Below are 19,991 nucleotides of genomic sequence, written 5' to 3' on the forward strand. Positions count from 1 at the left end.
TAATACCGAAAATACGAAAAATTGCATAACATACATGGGGGTGATTCAGATAGCCCTGTAGGTCCTCTACCTCCCAGCTTCCGTCCATCACTACTTTTTGGGACACCCTGTATAAAAATCTCGTGTCACAATGTTTGTCCTCAATGGACTCCTACACCACTTAACCGATTATAATAAAATTCGCACACCATGTGCAGTTCGATCCAACTTGAGAGATATGATAGTTTAGACATGTAGGTACCACGGGCGAAGCCGGGGCGACCACTAGTTAATTATAATTTTTTTAACCTTTTTATTTTGATACACATCTTCATAACTGGAAATATTGAGGATAAACAAGCTGCGCACAAGAGCATTCCAAATGAATATCATTACTCCTCATCAATGAAATTACATATAAATAAAAGAATATAGAAACAGGTAATGTATTTTGTTGCTCTAGTCTAAAGGCATCAATAAAAAAATTGATTGTAAAGTAGGTTTACGATCGAGATGTTTACGTGATAACGTCTTATTGGTGGCAGCGCTCGAGATGAGACGGGAGATCGGTCCGTCTCTCTCTCGTTATACCTGCGATCGCGCTCGTGAGGTTTTGCTGTGACACAAGTTCCTGAACATGTCACCCGACTAAAACGATTTTAAAAACGTTATCACGTTAAAAATAATTCTGAACAATGTCTATGACTGATTTTAATTCAGTATCAATGATTCACATAGTTTTATTTAAAATCAACACTGCACAATTGTATGATGCATACAACAATTATTACTTATAACATCCCATAATAATAAAAATAGACATGGAAAAATTTACTAAAAAGTAATGAAAATTTTTGATGACAAATAAAACAAATATGTGATGAGGCTCATATAACACAAATCATATTGATTTGAAAAACTTTAATTCATAATAAATGAAAAGGCACTTTAAAAATAAGGTGGGGGAATTAAAAAAATAAAAGGAGAGTAAAATTAAAATATACACTCAATATCTTCTCTCGTTACACTGTTGTTTCACTTAGAAGTAAATATTTTTGTCATTTTTTATAAAATACACAATTATTATGTACACATATAAACAACAACAAACAGTCTTCTGTACATATTATGTGAAAACAGTTTTGTCGAAATTTTAGTTCATATTGTCAATGAACAAATTTATAGTACATTCAAGGTAATATGATTAAAACTGATTTCAATGTACGAGAGAATTTCGTTGATTTAAAAACCGTATATAAAATGTCCACACATGTGAATACAATTACATGTAAATATAAAAGGTATACAAGTAGCCACTGATATTTAACAGAATTTTCCATTTTTTTTCAAACACTTATAATGGATTTTAACACTACACTCAGTGTACATTTTGATGTTTTTTATTACTTTAAATTTATTCTTCATCCAGTCTCTAAGAGGATCAACTCCTCTCACCACAGATTTTCCTAGTTATAAAATTACTATATTTGTTGTTTCAGTCCACAAATTTGAAAAAATGTCCACAATACCACACTCTCTGTGTATGATGAAAACCAACACATGACTATCAATTAATGTTCTGTTCACTAGTCATTTGTTTTAGCAATGTTCTTCAGTAGATAATATCATTTAGCACATTTTAAATTTGTTGAATGTTTTTAGTTAATTAATCACTGTTCAAGATATATATACTATTTTTACGCAATTGTTCAAGTTTCAACGTAACAACGCGAATCACGTTATTGGCTGTTAGGTTCCTCAACCTATGTATGTCAACAAATACATACATATGCTGCAATGCGGTACCAATATTGACTTGAGCTCTAGTTTTCTATGGAGAGAAGCCAGTCCTCATCGACATCGTAAAAATTTAGTTACGAAGTCGCCCACGTCCACGTGAACCATCGCGATCCTGAAAAAGTAACAGTATTTTTAAAATAATTATAAAAACGGAAAGAAAAAGTCCGGAAATGTTTTATTTTAAAAATATATACCTTATGATGAGGCCTGTAGTTAGAGTCACGGTCGCGATATCCATGATCACGGTTATCGCGGCCGTCCCTGTCATCTCTATGGTCGCGTGAATCGCGCATGTCACGCGGATCACGAGGATCACGCGGGTCCCGCGGGTCGCGTGGCTCGCGCCCGTCGCGGTGGTCTCGCGGCTCTCTCCCATCCCGATGGTCCCGACTGTCCCGCCCGTCTCGCCCGTCCCTGTGGTCGCGAAAATCGCGATAGTTGCGGTATCCACGGCCTGCTCCCTCGTGCTCTTCGCGATTATTGTCCTGAGGAGCCGGATGCGGAACTTTTCGCGAATCCTCCTCTTCCTGACGACGTTCGTAGTGGATGAAATCGTCAAAGATAGATGTAGAATGACAGTAACTATGCATTATACGTAACACTTGTAGACCCTTAGCGTGCGGCACCTCCTGCGTATCACGCGAGTTCGTCACTGGCTTATTTTCATTGTTCTCCAATTTTATGTGACGAAGTTGCCCATTAGGAACGTCTTTGACGTAAATCCATCTAACGCGAAACTGTCCTTTCCACTTGTCCTGAGACCACACATTAGAATTGGAGTTGTAATCTACGGCACTCGTCATACGAGCCATTCCACAAAAATGTCCACTACCATTAACAGAGAAGAACAGATAGACACAGCCGCCTTCCCTTTCACGATCGCGAAAAGCCGAGTCGAGACGTTTGTTCCCGTGTTCAGTACTGCACCAGATCTCGTATTTGATACTGCGATGAATATCGTCTTCCGAGTAGGACTTTATGACGAAGAATCGAGCCAGTGGCGCAGTAAGATCAAAGTCTTTAGGATTGTAGTCATTTTTAACGCGCAGCTCGTCGAGCACCGGATGGGGAACCGGAGCTGGGGTCGGTTGGACAGGCAGAGTCGGGGCTGGGGGAGCCGGCATGGGGGGCCGCGGTTGTAGCGGCGGCGGCGCGCGCGGGGCGTGCGCCCAGGCCGGCGGCGGCTGGTGCTGCGGCGGCGGCCCGCGAGGCATGGGCGCCGGGGCGGGCGCGGGCTGCGGCATCGGCAGCGGCGCCGGCACCGGCGGCGGCTGCAGCGGCGGGGGCGGCGGAGCAGTCACTACTGGCGCACTCTTCCCAGCGTCCCAAGTACTTATGTCCATATTGTGTTTGCCGGGTATTATCGGCGGCGGCGGCATGCCGGGGCCTTTCTTCTTTAGGCCGCCGCTCTGCGAGGTGGGCGCCGGCTTTGCCGGTTGGCTGGCTATAGACGCCCATGTCATCTTTTTGGGTTGCGATCCACTCGATACGTCCTTAAGTTCGGGGGCGCGATCTTTGTCGTGCTTGTGGTCGCCAAGCGATAGTGCCTGGACGCCCGTTTCCACCGCTTTGATGCCATCTGGCACGTAAAGTCCATCGGCTCTATAGTAATCATCATATTGTTTCGCACGACCTAATTGTCCCCAGGTGGAGTAATCACCGTTTCCGGGGAAATAATTAAATGTTGATGCCGGTTGTCCGAATGCGGCGGTTGAAAAAGGCGTCGTTGACGGCCCAAAAACACCTGAAATTTATGTGTAAACATTACTTGTAAAGTATATAAGGATGATGAAAACAAAGCATAATATTGTAATGAGTTTGATCGGGTGGATGGAACATTTATCTCAACAATTTTCTTTTCTTTTTTATTTAATGGTAGCTTGAACAGTGAATCTACGTAAGAGCCTATTTATTCAAATTTGGCATAGAAGTTTACAAGCAATGTTATTTAAACTTTGCCAACTGGAATAAATACTAGCTACCGTCCATTCCAAATGAATCGTGAGGATTGTATCCTCCTAGAAAAGTCATTGGGTCTGTGCCATTGGTGGACCATGTTCCATCCCCAACTCCAAAGGCTTGATAAGGAACTGCTGTTGTACCGTAATAACCTGAAACAAAATTATATATAAAGATACTTAAAGGTCCTAAGCAGATTGCAATAAAATTGTACACTTATTATACTAAAAGAAGATAAGACAGAGTGAAAAGTTTAAAATATTTATACATCCATGCCAATTATAAACGTATTCTCTCATTAAAAACATGTACTAAGTATGTATTATGGTATTCTAGTGTACTACAATATATTAGTGTACAAAAACATATGTACCTACCTGCTGCGCTGTACGGGTCTGTCGCTGACGAGATGGGTGGCGCGTACGACGGTTGCTGCTGGTGACGCCATGATACCTCCGCCAACTCGTCACCACCACTCTCTAACTGATGCTCTTTAGGTGCATTTGTCACTGGAATTAATCATATTTCAGTATGAAATGCGTATATGTTTTCTCAGTACAGTAGCATGTAAATGTTTCAGCTTATCATACAATATAGAATAGCCAATCATGATAAGTTTCTGATATACCAAAAAGCTGTTGTTAAAAACTAAATATTAGTTAAAATTGTCAAATTTAGGTATCAATTATTCAATAATGACTAGGCCTGCAATGCAACATTTCAATAATCATTCACATATTGCATTAAATATTAACTTATGGAATTGAACAAATTTGACATATTATTATATTGCTGCCTATGGTCCGGGTGTTTTTACGAATGATCACATTATAGTTCGACAAATTAAAGACCTTATGATAAGATGCTATAGGTAGTTCTGCCACAGAAATAAGTACACATTGTACCTCATTGTATATGTAGAATATAATTAACTGAATAACACAATAGAGAGTGTATGCTTTATTATAAATTTCATTCAGATATGAAGTCAAATGAAAGTTACTAAGTAGTTGGAATTAAAACAATGTATTTGTGCAGAGCACAATTATTATTGTAGCAGTGGCACATTTTTATGAAGGTTGTACACTAGATATTATGTCTGTGGATTATATAGTGCTGCCAATAGACCCCCATATACTGGATTGTTTACAAAAGTACTTTTTAGTTTAACAAATTACAGATAACATAAGATTATAGATGGTTGTGTCCACTTTATATGATGTCGCAAACTATAAAATATAAAAACACCACCAACACACAAAACCTATTGATATATTCCACTTTAATCAGTCATGTTCCATAGCTCTATTCTATGTTTTCCCTATACATATATCATGTACATATTTCATCAGAATCTAGAATGAATGATTCTGTCACAAATCAATTATTCCACACTTACAATATTAAATTAACATTTCTTCTTAGTACAATTTATTGTGAAGTATTTGGAAAAATAAGCAACTAGCAACTTTATATAAATCGAAAACAATGTTTATGGGTGTACTCGCAAAGAAGTTTATCACAAGTAATTGTTGATACACATCAGGCTAACTCTAATATATCTAATTTTTATGTAGGTATGAATCAATTCAGAGTTACATAGAAAGTTATGTAATTGAAGCAAGATTTAGTAATATTACTTTTTTATATAATAATAATTAGGTATAAGCATACTTCTTGGAAGAAGATGGCCTTATATGTGTGTGTTTTTGAACACATTTCATACAATTCACTTAGTTTATACATTATGTGATAACAAGTATTTATAGCATAATAAGTTGATTGTTTTCATTTCCTAGGAAAATTAACTACAAACTTATAAATTGCAACACTGTTTATTATGTAAGTTGACAATCAATGGTGTTAGTTGAATACTTATTATATTCATAAACAATCTGTGATTATAATCTACATCTACATAATATACAACATGACAGATATCTCAATTTGTCTGTTCTTAATGAAAGTGCAAGTAACACTGTGTCCAATACGTATGAATTTCACAAACATAAAAAGGGTAATTAGCTTGAAAGAGAAAATCAAGCGAAGTGTAGCGCATTCACAAATACCGGACATAAGCCGCCCGGTACTACTCTTTCTATCGAGAAAACACCTGCAACGTCATAATGGCATCTTTACCTTGATTCCCTTGCCCTTTCATCCGCTTCACGCACCAGGACCATGAAACAAAAAAATGTTCGTGTTAATTATAGTGTTTTCTCACTAATACCACCCAAATGTTACTCGCAAAATTGCTTAAATATGAAATACCTGATCTGACACGCCTGCTGACATTGGCCGCGATTTTTTTGTTTATTATGCACTTATACAAGTCTTTAATCACAATGATATAAAATAAATATCACATTAGTTCACTGCACAATGTCCTAATTGTTCAAGAACCACTTAAAATAACTAAAAAGTCAATTTCTTAAAAATGTTTGCAGAATGTCCGTAAAGTAATAGGAACGAATATGGACGTCGCAATGGCGACCCGCGACCTACACAATGTTGCCATTAGTACCTATTATTCGCGAAATTTCTCTCACCGCCTCTGTACCGCGACATTTTAAAATTTGAATTTATTATTTTATTTTCGCTTCAATATCTATGTTTTTACGAAAATCCGTAAAAAAATCGTGAATTTATACCGGGTATTGCGAATCCATGCCGATAAATTTAAACTGGGACCGTATCATAAAAACGTAGTTTATTATTATTCTAGTCTGTGATAGAAACCTAGTCCATTGAATGAGTCCCTCCAAGGGGGGTCTAGAGTGCGTGAGTTAGTAACGTAAGATGTTTCTTCGGAAACATGTCAAGAGTCCCTAGGTAATAAACATACTAAAACCCCGGGCCACTAGGAGGAGCCCCGGAGTGGGGGGAGGGGGGAAATGGGTCAATTTTTTTCATTTTTCGCTTAAATCTCAAAAACGGTACATGTTAGAGAAAAACTTTCAAGGAAAAATTGAAAGGCCATAAAATTATCTACAAGTTGTACCTGAATCATTTTTTCCTATATCCTACCGTTTCTGAGTTATACGCAGTAAAACATGATTTTGGCTCAAACAATTTCAACATCAATCGATCAAAAAATATTTCTTTCTTCCAAAAAACTCAAATGTGCAACTTGTGACTAGTACTGATAGATTGCTCTTAATTAGTTCTATAATTGGTAAAATAAACACATTCCTCCATGGAAGCCTTTAGGAGGAATCGATTGTCAAAATATTATATTAGGGCAGTTTGAGTTACTGAACTTGATCTTTTTATTTTTTTCTTCCAAAAAACTCAAAAGTGCAACTTGTGACCGGTACCGATAGATTGCTCATAATTAGGTCTATCATTGCTAAAAATACCAGATTCCACCACGGAGGCGTTTACGGGGAATTGAATTTTATCAGGGTAGTTACGATACATGAACTTTTTATTTTTTTTCTTCCAAAAAGCTCAAAAGTGCAACTTGTGACCGGTACACATAGATTGCTCATAATTAGGTCTATCATTGATAAAAATACCAGATTCCACCATGGAGGCGTTTACGGGGAATTGAATTTTATTAGGGTAGTTAGTTAAAAAGTTCATGTATCGTAACTACCCTAATAAAATTCAATACCTCCTAAAAGCCTCCATGGTGGAATCTGGTTTTTTTATCAATGATAGACCTAATTATGAGCAATCTATCGGTACCGGTCACAAGTTGCACTTTTGAGTTTTTTTGGAAGAAAAAAAATAAAAAGTTCAAGTATCGTATCTACCCTAATAAAATTCAATTCCCCGTAAACGCCTCCATGGTGGAATCTAGTATTTTTATCAATGATAGACCTAATTATGAGCAATCTATCTGTACCGGTCACAAGTTGCACTTTTGAGTTTTTTGGAAGAAAAAAATAAAAAGATCAAGTTCAGTAACTCAAACTACCCTAATATAGTATTTTGACAATTGATTCCTCCTAAAGGCTTCCATGGAGGAATGTGTTTATTTTACCAATTATAGACCTAATTAAGAGCAATCTAACAGTACCAGTCACAAGTTGCACTTTTGAGTTTTTTGGAAGAAAAAAATAAAAAGATCAAGTTCAGTAACTCAAACTACCCTAATATAGTATTTTGAAAATCGATTCCTCCTAAAGGCTTCCATCGAGGAATGTGTTTATTTTACTAATTATAGACCTAATTAAGAGCAATCTATCAGTATCGGTCACAAGTTGCACTTTTGAGTTTTTTTGGAGAAAAAAAATAAAAAGTTCAAGTATCGTAACTACCCTAATAAAATTCAATTCCCCGTAAACGCCTCCGTGTTGGAATCTGGTATTTTTATCAATGATAGACCCAATTATGAGCAATCTATCTGTACCGGTCACAAGTTGCACTTATGAGTTTTTTGGAAGAAAAAAATAAAAAGATCAAGTTCAGTAACTCAAACTACCATAATATAATATTTTGACAATCGATTCCTCCTAAAGGCTTCCATGGAGGAATGTGTTTATTTTACCAATTATAGACCTAATTAAGAGCAATCTATCAGTACCGGTCACAAGTTGCACTTTTGAGTTTTTTGGAAGAAAGAAATATTTTTTGATCGATTGATGTGGAAATTGTTTGAGCCAAAATCATGTTTTACTGCGTATAACTCAGAAACGGTAGGATATAGGAAAAAATGATTCAGGTACAACTTGTAGATAATTTTATGGCCTTTCAACTTTTCCTTGAAAGTTTTTCTCTAACATGTACCGTTTTTGAGATTTAAGCGAAAAATGAAAAAATGGACCCATTTTCCCCCTCCCCCCACTCCGGGGCTCCTCCTAGTGGCCCGGGGTTTTAGTATGTTTATTACCTAGGGACTCTTCACATGTTTCCGAAGAAACATCTTACGTTAATAACTCACGCACTCTAGAACTTTTTATTCAATGGACTATTCGTACGAATTAAATAAAATTATTAAATAGCGATAGAACGATTTATAAAGACTTATTAACGAACATGCTTTAAAATTTAAATCCATTGCATGGATATAAAAATTGCACTCGCTAGTATGTATCCTTAGTTTTTCCTTTTTTAGAACGTAATGAGGGAATTTGAATTTCCACGAGTCCGCGATGAAACTCGTATTTTTCTTCGAGTAACCAGTATAGTGTAAATTCACTTTAAGTATAAAATATTCCATAATTAGCCTTTACTATCATTTGAGCTACTTGCTGAATGAAACGTTTTTTTACATTGGCCATCTATCAGTGAAAGTCTCGTCAAAATCAGTCCAGCCATTCCAGAACTTGGCCGGAACAAACAAACAAACAAAACATGCATTTAGTAACAAGCGGTTATTTTAATATTACATCTCTTTTTAAAAGAGGTGCAACATCACACTTGTACAACACTTAAAATGTTCACCATTAAAAAAAATTGTTATGTACATATTTTATTTACAAAATTCATGTTAAAAATGCACATACAGATAAATTATTTCTTTGTAAAAAACGCTGATATTGTTTTAGTTCCACTTGCTGCCTTTTGCCTTGCTTTTTCTTTAGCCGTTAGTGGCTTTTGTTTTTTAATTTCACTGCCATTAAAGCTCAAATCACTAGGTTTTACATCCATGTCTTCACTTGGTTCAGATTTAATCTTTTTGTGTGATTGAATCAATTCACTTGCATCAGATTTTCTTTTCTTCCCAATTGTTTCAATTAGTTCTGCCTTGAAGTTAAATTGCTTCTCTAATAATCCTACTAAATCGTCTTGCAGATATTCTGATATGATTCCATGAGCGTATTTCAGATAAAATTCTGGAAAGAAGAACTTTAGCAATTAGATACAGCACTAAGATTGTTAGTTTTATTTTTTTACTACAGACATATTTTGAAATATTAAAGTTGGTGTTGTATTTTTACTGGTTTGGTCAAAAATTTTATACAGTAAGTATACAATCTCATTGGACAGATGTTAATTTTTTAATTTTGTTTAAACATATATTTAATTGTTCTCACCTTCGTCAATAGAGTCATTTGTAAGAGTACTAGCTACAAAGGTGGCTGATGTTGCACCAGATGTAACATGCAGATTTTTTTCCATCAATACAGTAGATAATTTAAATACTCTGCTTTTAAGCCAATTTAATGTCTTTTCTTCATTGTATTTGTAGGCTTTCATTTCACTGGAACCCTACAATTGGAATATATTATGTATATGCAAAGTATTGAAATACATATTTAACCTTTTTATAATCCTACTAGCTGTTGCCTGCAGCTTCGCCTGCGTGGAAAAGATAAATTTTCATAGTACAAACTTTCATCCCCTATTTTACCCCTTTAGGGGATGTATTTTCTAAAATCCTTTCTTAGGGGACGCCTACGTTATGACATCTACCTGCATGCCAAATTTCAGCCCGATACGTCCAGTGGTTTGGGCTGTGCGTTGATAGATCACTATATCAGTCACCTTTGAGTTTTATATATATAGATTGTAAAATTGTAGTAATAATGATAATATACCTGGAAAAAACATACTTTATTCTACACTTTCAGACTACAACAAGTGAGAATAATTGTTCTGGTGGTTGATATATAATTTTAACAAAACATCTACCTATAAGTTCATGTACTCTAAAAGTTCCTAAATGACTACATGCATTGGTCAGTCATAAACCAATATTTTGTAGGTACTAATTTTGTGCACAAAGAAATTAGTTATATTTTATCATTTACTAGTTGTATTTCTAATATTTTTACCTTTAGATCACCCACATTATCCAAGACATTACCTATAAAGTTTATTAATTTATCAAATCCCTTTTCTGATAATAAATCTTCTAAAGGTACAGCTCTGCTGTTGCATTGGTCCCTTAGCCTAGGCAATACTGAAAAAAAATAGTGTATAGCTCAATTGAAAAGGTAAAAATACACTGTTATTATCATATGAATCAAAATTATGAACAAAACATGTTTGAAATATAAATCTCAATTATTATTATCTTACCTAAAAATAAAGGATTTACCGGAGTCACTAGCATTATGCTTCCATCAGACTTAACCGTCTCATCAATAAACCAAGATCTGTATGGTTCATTGAATGTTACAATTTCGTATACTTTTTTATTTTCTTCATCCAGGCAATATCTCGTAGGGCTTCCATGTGCGGGGTGTGGGAGTGATATTATCGTAAAACTGTTGTTTTTGAATAATGAATCTGGAATTTCAAATGGTAATATTACAACAAAGTAGGCACGAGCAATAAAACAATTTAATGTTATTAAATCGTGCACCTTTTATAAACAGAACCCAGGAGTTTTCTATGCGTTTAGTTATAGGACCCGTAGCGGGTGAGGAGTTCTTTTGTGACCGTCTAGTCATTATTTTATATTAATTTTTCATAAATCCTTATATTGCATACAATAAAACTAATAGTAAGTATCTTCCTTTAATTAAATAAATCCTGTAGGAATATAGAACAACAATAATGACTCTTGTTTATTTCGAAGTTGACTGAACGAATACGAATTTACTGTCAAAATTTCCCGCCATAAAAACTGTCACTTCCACAGAGTATAAATCTTAATTTCAGTTTTTCACGGTGGTTTATGGACTATGATAAGCATCACATAAGCATTAGAGCTCTTTTTTGCTCCTTTAATGTTCACGAGCGTATAATATTAAAATATACGTATTGATTTTATAATGTTAAATTTTAAGTCGCTAAGGGCTCCGCCATAAGAAAATGTACTTTGTTTATTCTGTAATCTGTGGTACAAAAGACATTGACGTTCGTCACAGACGTTCGCTGTCATTCAAACTTGAATTTTCTTTTTGAAGTTTTTGATTGTTTTGCCGCGTAAGGTTCATTCAACATTGTAGTTTAAAAAACTAGATTTTTTGGATAATTACAACTTCAAGGATTATACATTTTCATCTCAAAAATATCAATTTGAAAATATGCAGGCATTTTTAAAGACAGGTAAAATCACCGCTTCTGATAAAGCAAGCACTTCGGGTGTAAAAGCCACTAAGAAGAAACCTCCAGCACCATGGGTTGAAAAATAGTTGAGTATCTTTCCATTAATTACAGTTTATCATACGCAATACGAATTAAATGAACCAATTATAGTAAATAAGAATTCTTATACTTTTATAGCCGCCCGAAAACTATAGACGATATTGTGGATCAAGGAGAGGTTGTGCAAGTTTTAAGGGAATGCTTATCTGGCAGTGATTTGCCTCACCTCTTGTTTTACGGACCACCCGGAACAGGAAAAACCAGTGCGATATTAGCAGCAGCTCGACAACTCTTTGGTGATATTACTCGGGACCGTGTTTTAGAACTAAATGCTTCAGATGAACGCGGTATTCAAGTTATCAGGGATAAAGTGAAATCATTTGCTCAGTTAACTGTTAGCAACACTAAACCAGAGTAAGTATGTAATTATATTTAATTTGTTCAAAACTTATAATAGTACACTATATTACTTAACAAAAAAACTTTTTTTTAAATATAAACAACAAGTCTGAAATAAAATCAAAATTCAATAAAGCAAGTTTATCCTGATTGTTCCTTAAAGACTAGCCATTCATATAACTATCCTTTCAACAGTGGAAGACCATGTCCAGCATACAAACTTGTGATCCTCGATGAAGCAGACTCAATGACGAACGCAGCACAAGCAGCTCTCCGTAGAACAATGGAGAGAGAGACTCGCACAACTCGTTTCTGTCTCATTTGCAACTATGTGTCGAGAATTATACCTCCAATTACTAGTAGATGCTCTAAGTTCAGGTTTAAGCCGTTGGCTAGAGAAAATGTGATAAAAAGGTAAGCAACCTTATCAAATATAGCAAAATTTTATTAGATATTTCAAGTGTTTGTAATTCAATACTAAGATAACACTATAATTCTTGGTTTTCTCTAGGAGAAAAATTAGAATATTTTTATTTTGACATAAATAATCTTAAATTTTATTTTTAATCCAAGTAGTAAAGTTAACCTTGTACAAATAAATAAATTCTAGATTTTTATGGTAAACTAGTTCATTGGATTTAACTGACATACATTTAAAAATGAATGAAGGAAAAATAAAATATTATGAATGAGGAATTATGAATTAGGCCTTAGGGTATAATAATGGACAATTTAAAACATAAAATAATTGCTATATGCTATTATTATCCATACTAATATTATAAATGCGAAAGTAACTCTGTCTGTCTGTCTGTTACTCAATCACGCCTGAACTACTGAACCAATTTGCATGAAATTTGATATAGATATATTTTGATACCCTAGAAAGGACATAGGATAGGTTTTACCCTAGAAATCCTACGGGAACGGGTTTTCTCTGAAAACGCGGGCGAAGCCGCGGGCGGAAAGCTAGTTGTCTATAATTTGTTAATTACATATATAAAACCTATACAACTGTAATAAAAGTAAAAAGCATGTAACTACATTCTCAGTAATAATAAAATTTAATTCTTAGATTCTAATCTTTCTATTTTGATTTTATACTGCAACTATCTTTTCGCCCATGGCTTTGCCCGCTTTGTCTAAAACGTAATAAATTATATTGTACTAAAACCTTCTGAATCACTCTATCTATGAAAAAAAAAACACATCAAAATCCGTTGTGTTGTTTTAAAGATTTAAGCATACAAAGGAACATAGGGACAGAGAAAATGACTTTGTTTTATATGTAGTGATTTAACTAAAAAAAAAAGACGGGTTGCACTCTGGGAGTGCCGGCAGAAGTGAAAACTTGATTATTAATGTTGAGCATGTTTGATATCCATCAGTCTTACGCTTTTTCGATCAGGGTCACGTGTCCTGACGCGAGTTTAAGATTTTATACCCATTACAGAAAAAGTGCTCAACGCCGCTAAAGAAGTTTTCACTTCAAAAAACACTTGCAAAATTTTATATATTTATTTACAAGAACAATGCAAACAACATTTGTCACATATACGATTATTTTAAACATATGTCTATTATATATTATGTCTGTTATATAGATTGCGCGAAATATGCGACTCTGAAGGCGTAGACGTGGGTGAGGGTGAGGTTCTACACCAAGCGGTAGACACATGTGACGGGGACCTTCGTCGTGCGCTCACAGCTTTACAGTGCTGCCAGCGACTGCTCGGCAAGATCACTGCTGAAGGACTTATTGAGGTACTAGCGGTCCGCCCCGGCTTCGCCCGTGGTACCTACATAATAATAATAAATAATAAATAAATATTATAGGACACTATTACACAAATCGACCTAGTCCCACAGTAAGCTCAATTAAGGCTTGTGTTGTGGGTACTAGGCGACGATAAATATAATATTTAATAAATACATATATAGATAACACCCAGACCCAAGAACAAATAATTGAGTTCATCACACAAATATTTGCCCTGACCGGGGATCGAACCCGGGACCGTCGGCTCAGTAGGCAGTTACTTTACCACTGCGCCAACCGCGTCGTCAAAACATGTTTAATAGAGTAGGCTCCAAGGAGATGTTCGTTTGCATAAATAGCGGACCTAAATCTGACTTCTGATATATATTGTATAGATCCCAGACATCCTATAGACAGATGTTGCCAACCAGTTTTGTGGTCCCCTTCCCCGCACCCCGGTAATTAAATATGGCATACAAAGAAAAAAATAAACATTTCCAAAACATGCCGCGTGGGGTATCAAATGAAAGAGCTTATTGAGTAGATCACGAATATATAGCATACTATAACATTTCTTACACTTTCTCTAAGATTTTTTAGAAAATTTACGAAAATGCTCCATTTTTGAGTTAACTTTAAACCACTATAGATTGAAAACTCATGAATATATTTTTTAAATTATTATTTTAAATAATTAACAATAGTCCATTGTTTACGATTCAATAGTTCGTACAGTGAAATAGTTGCATGGGGGAGTGGGGGGAGCATTCAAGGATGGCGAGTATATTTTCAAGTTTATGCCAGAAATAAAGGCCTAATACAAAAATATCGGTGTCAGGGCTTGGAATAATTATCTCTGCACTGTCGTTGTGTTTGACAGAATGAAAAATATGGCAGAACATTCTTGAATCAGCCTCTTAACTTCATCAGCCTCTTCTAAACTTAAATATACTCGCCATCTTTGAATGCTCCCCCCACTCCCCCATGCAACTATTTCACTGTACGAACTATTGAATCGTAAACAATGGCCTTGTTAATTATTTAAAATAATAATTTTAAAAATATATTCATGAGTTTTCAATCTATAGTGGTTTAAAGTTAACTCAAAAATGGACCATTTTCGCAAAATTTCTAAAAAATCTTAGAGAAAGTGTAAGAAATGTTATAGTATGCTATATATTTGTGATCTACTCAATAAGCTCTTTCATTTGATACCCCACGCGGCATGTTTTGGAAATGTTTATTTTTTTCTTTGTATGCCATATTTAATTACCGTTGTGGGGAGAGGAGAGGGGGACCACAAAACTGGTTGGCAACATCTGTCTATAGGATGTCTGGGATCTATACAATATATTATATCAGAAGTCAGATTTAGGTCCGCTATTTTTGCAAACGAAACTCCACTGAGAGTCCGGTCTATAAACTATCCTATCTCTCAAGTTGAATCGAACTGCACATGGTGTGCGAATTTTATTATAATCGGTTAAGTGGTTTAGGAGTCCATTGAGGACAAACATTGTGACACGAGATTTATATATATTGAGGTATAGAGAAACTATAATAGCTTGCATGTTGATTTGCTTGAGTAGTACCTGGAAAGTAACATAAAAGAAACATTAAAATTAAATGCATGCATGTTAAATTTTACACTGCCAGGAGTTTTATTTATGTAGTGTCAGTCACTACATAGATAAAGCTCATCTGAGTGTGAAGCTTATTCCAATTGATTTATAAATAACTAGCTTTCCGCCTGCGGCTTCGCCCGCGTTTTCAAAAAAAAACCCGCATAGTTCCCGTTCCCGTGGGATTTCCGGGATAAAACCTAGCCTATGTCACTCAGAAATGATGTAGCTTTCCAACAGTGAAAGAATTTTTCAAATCTGCCAAGTAGTTTCGGAGCTCAATTCATACAAACAAACAAAAAATCAAACCTTTCCTCTTTATAATATTTGTATAGATGTATAGAAAACATTTTAAATTTAAGTTGAGGTTCTATTTATTTTGAGTTTTGTAGTTTTAGTTATGCAAGGAAAAGATGTTTTCATATAAGATTTTTCTAAAGAATGGAAAAAAGTCGATCACGAGGCGGAATCGATTCGAACCTGCGTCTTTCTAGATAATATGTGATAATAATCCCGCGTTGTGATCGAATGCTATAAAACTAAATATTTAGTGCTTTCTTAATTTACAAATTATTAAGTACTTATTACCTAAAGTTTTAAGAAATAAGCAAAGCTTGCATAGTCCTAAATTCGATGCTTGATAGAAGCATAAAAAGCCACTTTCTAACAGAACACAAAAGGTACACAATATAAGCTAAAAAATTTAAATAAATGCTATCATGTACTATGTGTGTTTATTACAAAATTTCAATATGTACTTCTTACATGCTTAGCTGCCTAAGCCTATGCCAATATTTACTAGATGTCATAGAAATTCGCAATCTCGAAATTTGATAGCTTCCTCATTTAAACATGTTATTTATTATTTTAGGACTAAAAACTATTTTTTTTAACTATTTCCCTTAATTTTAGGTGACAGGGCTGGTTCCTGATAAATTAGTCAATGAATATCTCAGTATCAAAAACTATAGTGAATTGGAGCAATTTGTAGAAAAGTAAGTGATTTTTTATTGTTGAGTAGTCTATTATTAAAAATACCATTATTTTATTTTGTTTTAATAAAGTATCTCAAAAAACGACATCAATCATCATTTAAAAATTAGCTAGCTATAACGAATAATTTTTTTAATATATAACGTTATTTCTGCAAAATATTGCGATATTTTTGTTATTTATTTAAATAAAAAAAAAAAATTATCTTTCACTTCAATGAATTTACATAAAAGAAATCTACTTAAGTTCATTGCGGTTTTTTTTCTGCAATACAAACTGTTTTCGAATCATTTAATTTTAATAATAAACATTGATATTTTATTTATTATCAACAACATTATCACATAATATCATTTTTATAAATAAGATCAATAATTCTTGTCAAATGCCTTTAGGTACTATAATTATGTTAAATTTAAACTCTAATTTGAGAGTAAAATACGACCATTAGCAATAAAATTACATTAACCTTGGCTATTTTTACATTACAATGCTATCTTTTGAATAAATAAAATAATAATAAAAACAAACAGCAAAAAAAATATAACTATGAAGTCCTAAGAAAAATTCCTACATTCCAATGCTCAAATATAACTATTTCAATCATTTTTTTTTGTGTACAATTATTTTAATTAAAAATACACTCAAATAAGAGTATTATGTACATACTATACATATATATAAATTTGGTTTTTCTAAATCTTAATACTATTATAAAGGCGAAAGTTTGTAAGGATGTATGGATGTATGGATGTTTGTTACTCTTTGACGTAAAAAGTACTGAACCGATTACAATGAAATTTAGCATACATATAGAGGGTAACTTGGATTAACACATAGGATAGGTTTTATCCCGGAAATCCCACGGGAACGGGAACTATGCGGGTTTTCCTTTGAAAACGCGGGCGAAGCCGCGGGCGGAAATCTAGTATTTTATACACACATAATAATGGAAACTTTCATAATCATTTTCTTGTGAAATATTAGGAACTTCAAGGGATTTTAATTCTGATTAATCACAGATTTTGATGCAACATGCTGACTTAGTGCTAGCTCAAACAAGTTTTGTCCAAAAAAATTATAAGCTGTTCTTACGGGACATGTCAAAAAATGCTTTTTGACTAAATATAAACATTTTTTGGTGTTCATTTACATAATTGCTTTGATATTTTGGAATTTTTCATTCTCTATACTTAGAATGGAAAATTACCAAAGACCTGCTTTTTAAGAATATTATGTATTAATATGTGTGTTTCTGTTGTAGGTTTCTAATGGACGCCTATTCCGCATCTCAGTTGTTAGAGCAGTTGAGTGCGACAGTGGTGAACAGCGGCCATTTGACGAACAAACAGAAGTGCTCCATAAGCGAGAAGCTCGCGGTTTGCTCCCACAGGCTGCTAGATGGCGGCGCTGAAGTCATGCAACTCACAGACTTGGGCTGCACTATCATAATGGCCAATAATAACCCCTAAATCTCACCCCTTCCCAATTTTCTAAGTATAAATGCATGAGTCAAGCCATTGAAATTGTTTTGCCCGTCAGGTTCTTATTCTTTTCGTTTTCTAAGAACCGCGCTATTGTTTCGGTAATATAACGATTTGTTGCGATGCAGTTGTTTTATTTTTTGCAGTCTAACGGTATACCGAGCTATCGCCCGCGTTCCATTGTTGAATGAAATCGCATGCGGTTTTTGTTCGGAAAAATAAATATTTATATGGATTTTTTAATGCTATCTGGATCAACAAACGGCAGGTGTTTGCGACGCCGTCGACATGGCCGTCAACGGTCGAGGTACTAGCGTCACGTTGAGTTTACGCGCACGTTCGTTTCACTTCCGCCGTCGGTTAAACGCACGAGCGGGCGTAGGAAAGAAAGAAAATAACGTTCTTTGAGAAAAGATAATATCAGGCATTCGCAGAGCTGTTGCGGTGGCTCGGCGCCCCCCACTCGTTGGCGCGCTCGGCTCCGATTGGCCGGCGCCCGGCGCTCTGCCCTTCCCGCCTCACGCGCAGCGTCTAGATTTTTAGATTTCAAATCTCGACCGTTTATTTCGCGGTGAGCGTCCGTAGCGCGCGGTCGTGTTGCGTCACCGGATACGCGCGTTCAAATTTCAATATTGTTTAAAAAACACGGCAACGTGCTCGTTATTGTTCGGTTCGGTGCGACGTGACGTCGAGAACGATTAGTGCGTGCAGTGCGACGTACCTGACCCGGGATATCGCCGCGCCGGTCGAAGGTCAATTTCTTTCGATGAGTGGAGGTTTAGTGCATGTCTTTACATCATGACTAGATCCACACTCATCCATGGAAGTTGCGATGTACTACTCGGCGAGGATCGAACGCGATGGCGGTGATTATGGCCGGCTATCATTACCGGTGCCGTACTTAATGATACGTTGAGCGCAGGTACGCAACTCGCGGAGGTAATCGGCGTCTACCTGCGCGGTTCTCGCGGCAACCGAAATGTCGTTACACGACCCGTTTTAACTATTGCTTGCCCAAAGTGAGTTTTTGTGGTGATTTTTTTCTCAAATTTAACAATGTTCATTATATTGCAGGCATTGTGTTATTTTACTTTTGTATAAAGAAGGATTTTTGAAGTTTTATAATTGATTTTGGGGGTGTATAAAAGAGCGGAAAGGGCGCGGCTAATAGCGGCGCAAGCGCATCTGCTCCTTCTGAGAAAGGCTATTGTGGCGGGTCCCGCAGTGGTCAGTGAGCTGACGTCACGGGTTGGGGCCGACAACCTGACGCTGACGAACGTCCCCTCACCCCTCTATTGCGTACAAATTACCATACACATCCGACGGAATGCACGTTCAAAATATAATTTAAATTAATTTTAACACAAAAAATATGGGTTGTTTTATCATAATTTTATCTCAATTTTATGTGTGCACGTTTATGGTCATGATAAATTATACATTCGAGTTCGTTGAATTTACTTTTGTGCATTCGAATCTTTAGCAAATATATTTTCAAATATGAAAATTTAATAACTTTTAAGATTGCATTTTATTGACTCATAAAATACCATAAATGCATTATTGTATAATATAAAATTTATTCATGCTTACAAACAGTTTACACATAACGTAGTTTCATGGGATTTTCCCATTTGTAAACTTCCCGCGTCATGAGCTCACAGATACTTGGCGTCTATACCTCAATGGTCTTTACAGCCTTGCTTATTGTAAATAAAGGTTAATAATATAAAAAGCAATGGCCGCTTAGTCTGCGTAGGTTTTTTATAATATTTTGTTTATTACTTACGACCTTAAAAATCTAATGTTTAACTATTCATATATTTTAAAGGTAGTTAGACAATTCAATATATCAGAGTAGGAACTCTGAACGTAATTTGAAACTATTACACAATAGCTCTTATCTACCTATGTTAAAATCGAATATTTGTGTTTAGCAATTGTTTTTTTTACATGAATTCCAATCTACTACGGTCAACGTTTGGGTAGTGACTAGTCAATAGTGCAGGT

The 19,991-nt window shown here is 35.3% G+C and overlaps 3 protein-coding genes across 5 annotated transcripts; 1 reads left to right on the plus strand and 2 right to left on the minus strand.

The window, feature by feature from the left end:
- Positions 1-857: 857 nt before the first annotated feature.
- Positions 858-6,247, minus strand: Ythdf (YTH domain-containing family protein). Of its 3 annotated transcripts, none has more exons than XM_090119940.1 (6): positions 6,010-6,247; positions 5,878-5,902; positions 4,116-4,247; positions 3,762-3,890; positions 1,974-3,523; positions 858-1,891 (listed from the first exon to the last, which is right to left on the minus strand). In XM_090119940.1, the coding sequence occupies exons 1-6, from the start codon at positions 6,031-6,033 to the stop codon at positions 1,850-1,852; spliced, it is 1,902 nt and encodes a 633-aa protein (XP_089976066.1). In that variant the 5' UTR covers positions 6,034-6,247; the 3' UTR covers positions 858-1,849. The 3 variants fall into 3 exon arrangements, with proteins under 3 accessions (XP_089976066.1, XP_089976065.1, XP_089976067.1); XM_090119939.1 differs by having other exon boundaries at positions 3,759-3,890; XM_090119941.1 differs by lacking the exon at positions 3,762-3,890.
- A 2,900-nt stretch (positions 6,248-9,147) lies between these two features.
- LOC149909832 (ribonuclease H2 subunit B) lies at positions 9,148-11,206 on the minus strand. The gene is made up of 5 exons (XM_090118182.1): positions 10,997-11,206; positions 10,711-10,920; positions 10,464-10,591; positions 9,723-9,897; positions 9,148-9,521 (listed from the first exon to the last, which is right to left on the minus strand). The coding sequence occupies exons 1-5, from the start codon at positions 11,082-11,084 to the stop codon at positions 9,199-9,201; spliced, it is 924 nt and encodes a 307-aa protein (XP_089974308.1). The 5' UTR covers positions 11,085-11,206; the 3' UTR covers positions 9,148-9,198.
- Positions 11,207-11,520: 314 nt separating this feature from the next.
- LOC149909833 (replication factor C subunit 4) lies at positions 11,521-18,104 on the plus strand. Its single transcript, XM_090119942.1, has 6 exons — positions 11,521-11,770; positions 11,863-12,138; positions 12,319-12,537; positions 13,728-13,887; positions 16,417-16,499; positions 17,762-18,104. Exons 1-6 carry the CDS (start codon positions 11,664-11,666, stop codon positions 17,967-17,969), a joined length of 1,053 nt encoding a protein of 350 aa, XP_089976068.1. The 5' UTR covers positions 11,521-11,663; the 3' UTR covers positions 17,970-18,104.
- Positions 18,105-19,991: the final 1,887 nt, after the last annotated feature.

This window comes from Colias eurytheme, chromosome 3, assembly GCF_061535395.1.
Source record: "Colias eurytheme isolate Ceu_HAF_F1 chromosome 3, ilColEury1 Martin Lab GWU primary, whole genome shotgun sequence".
NCBI lineage: Eukaryota > Metazoa > Arthropoda > Insecta > Lepidoptera > Pieridae > Colias > Colias eurytheme.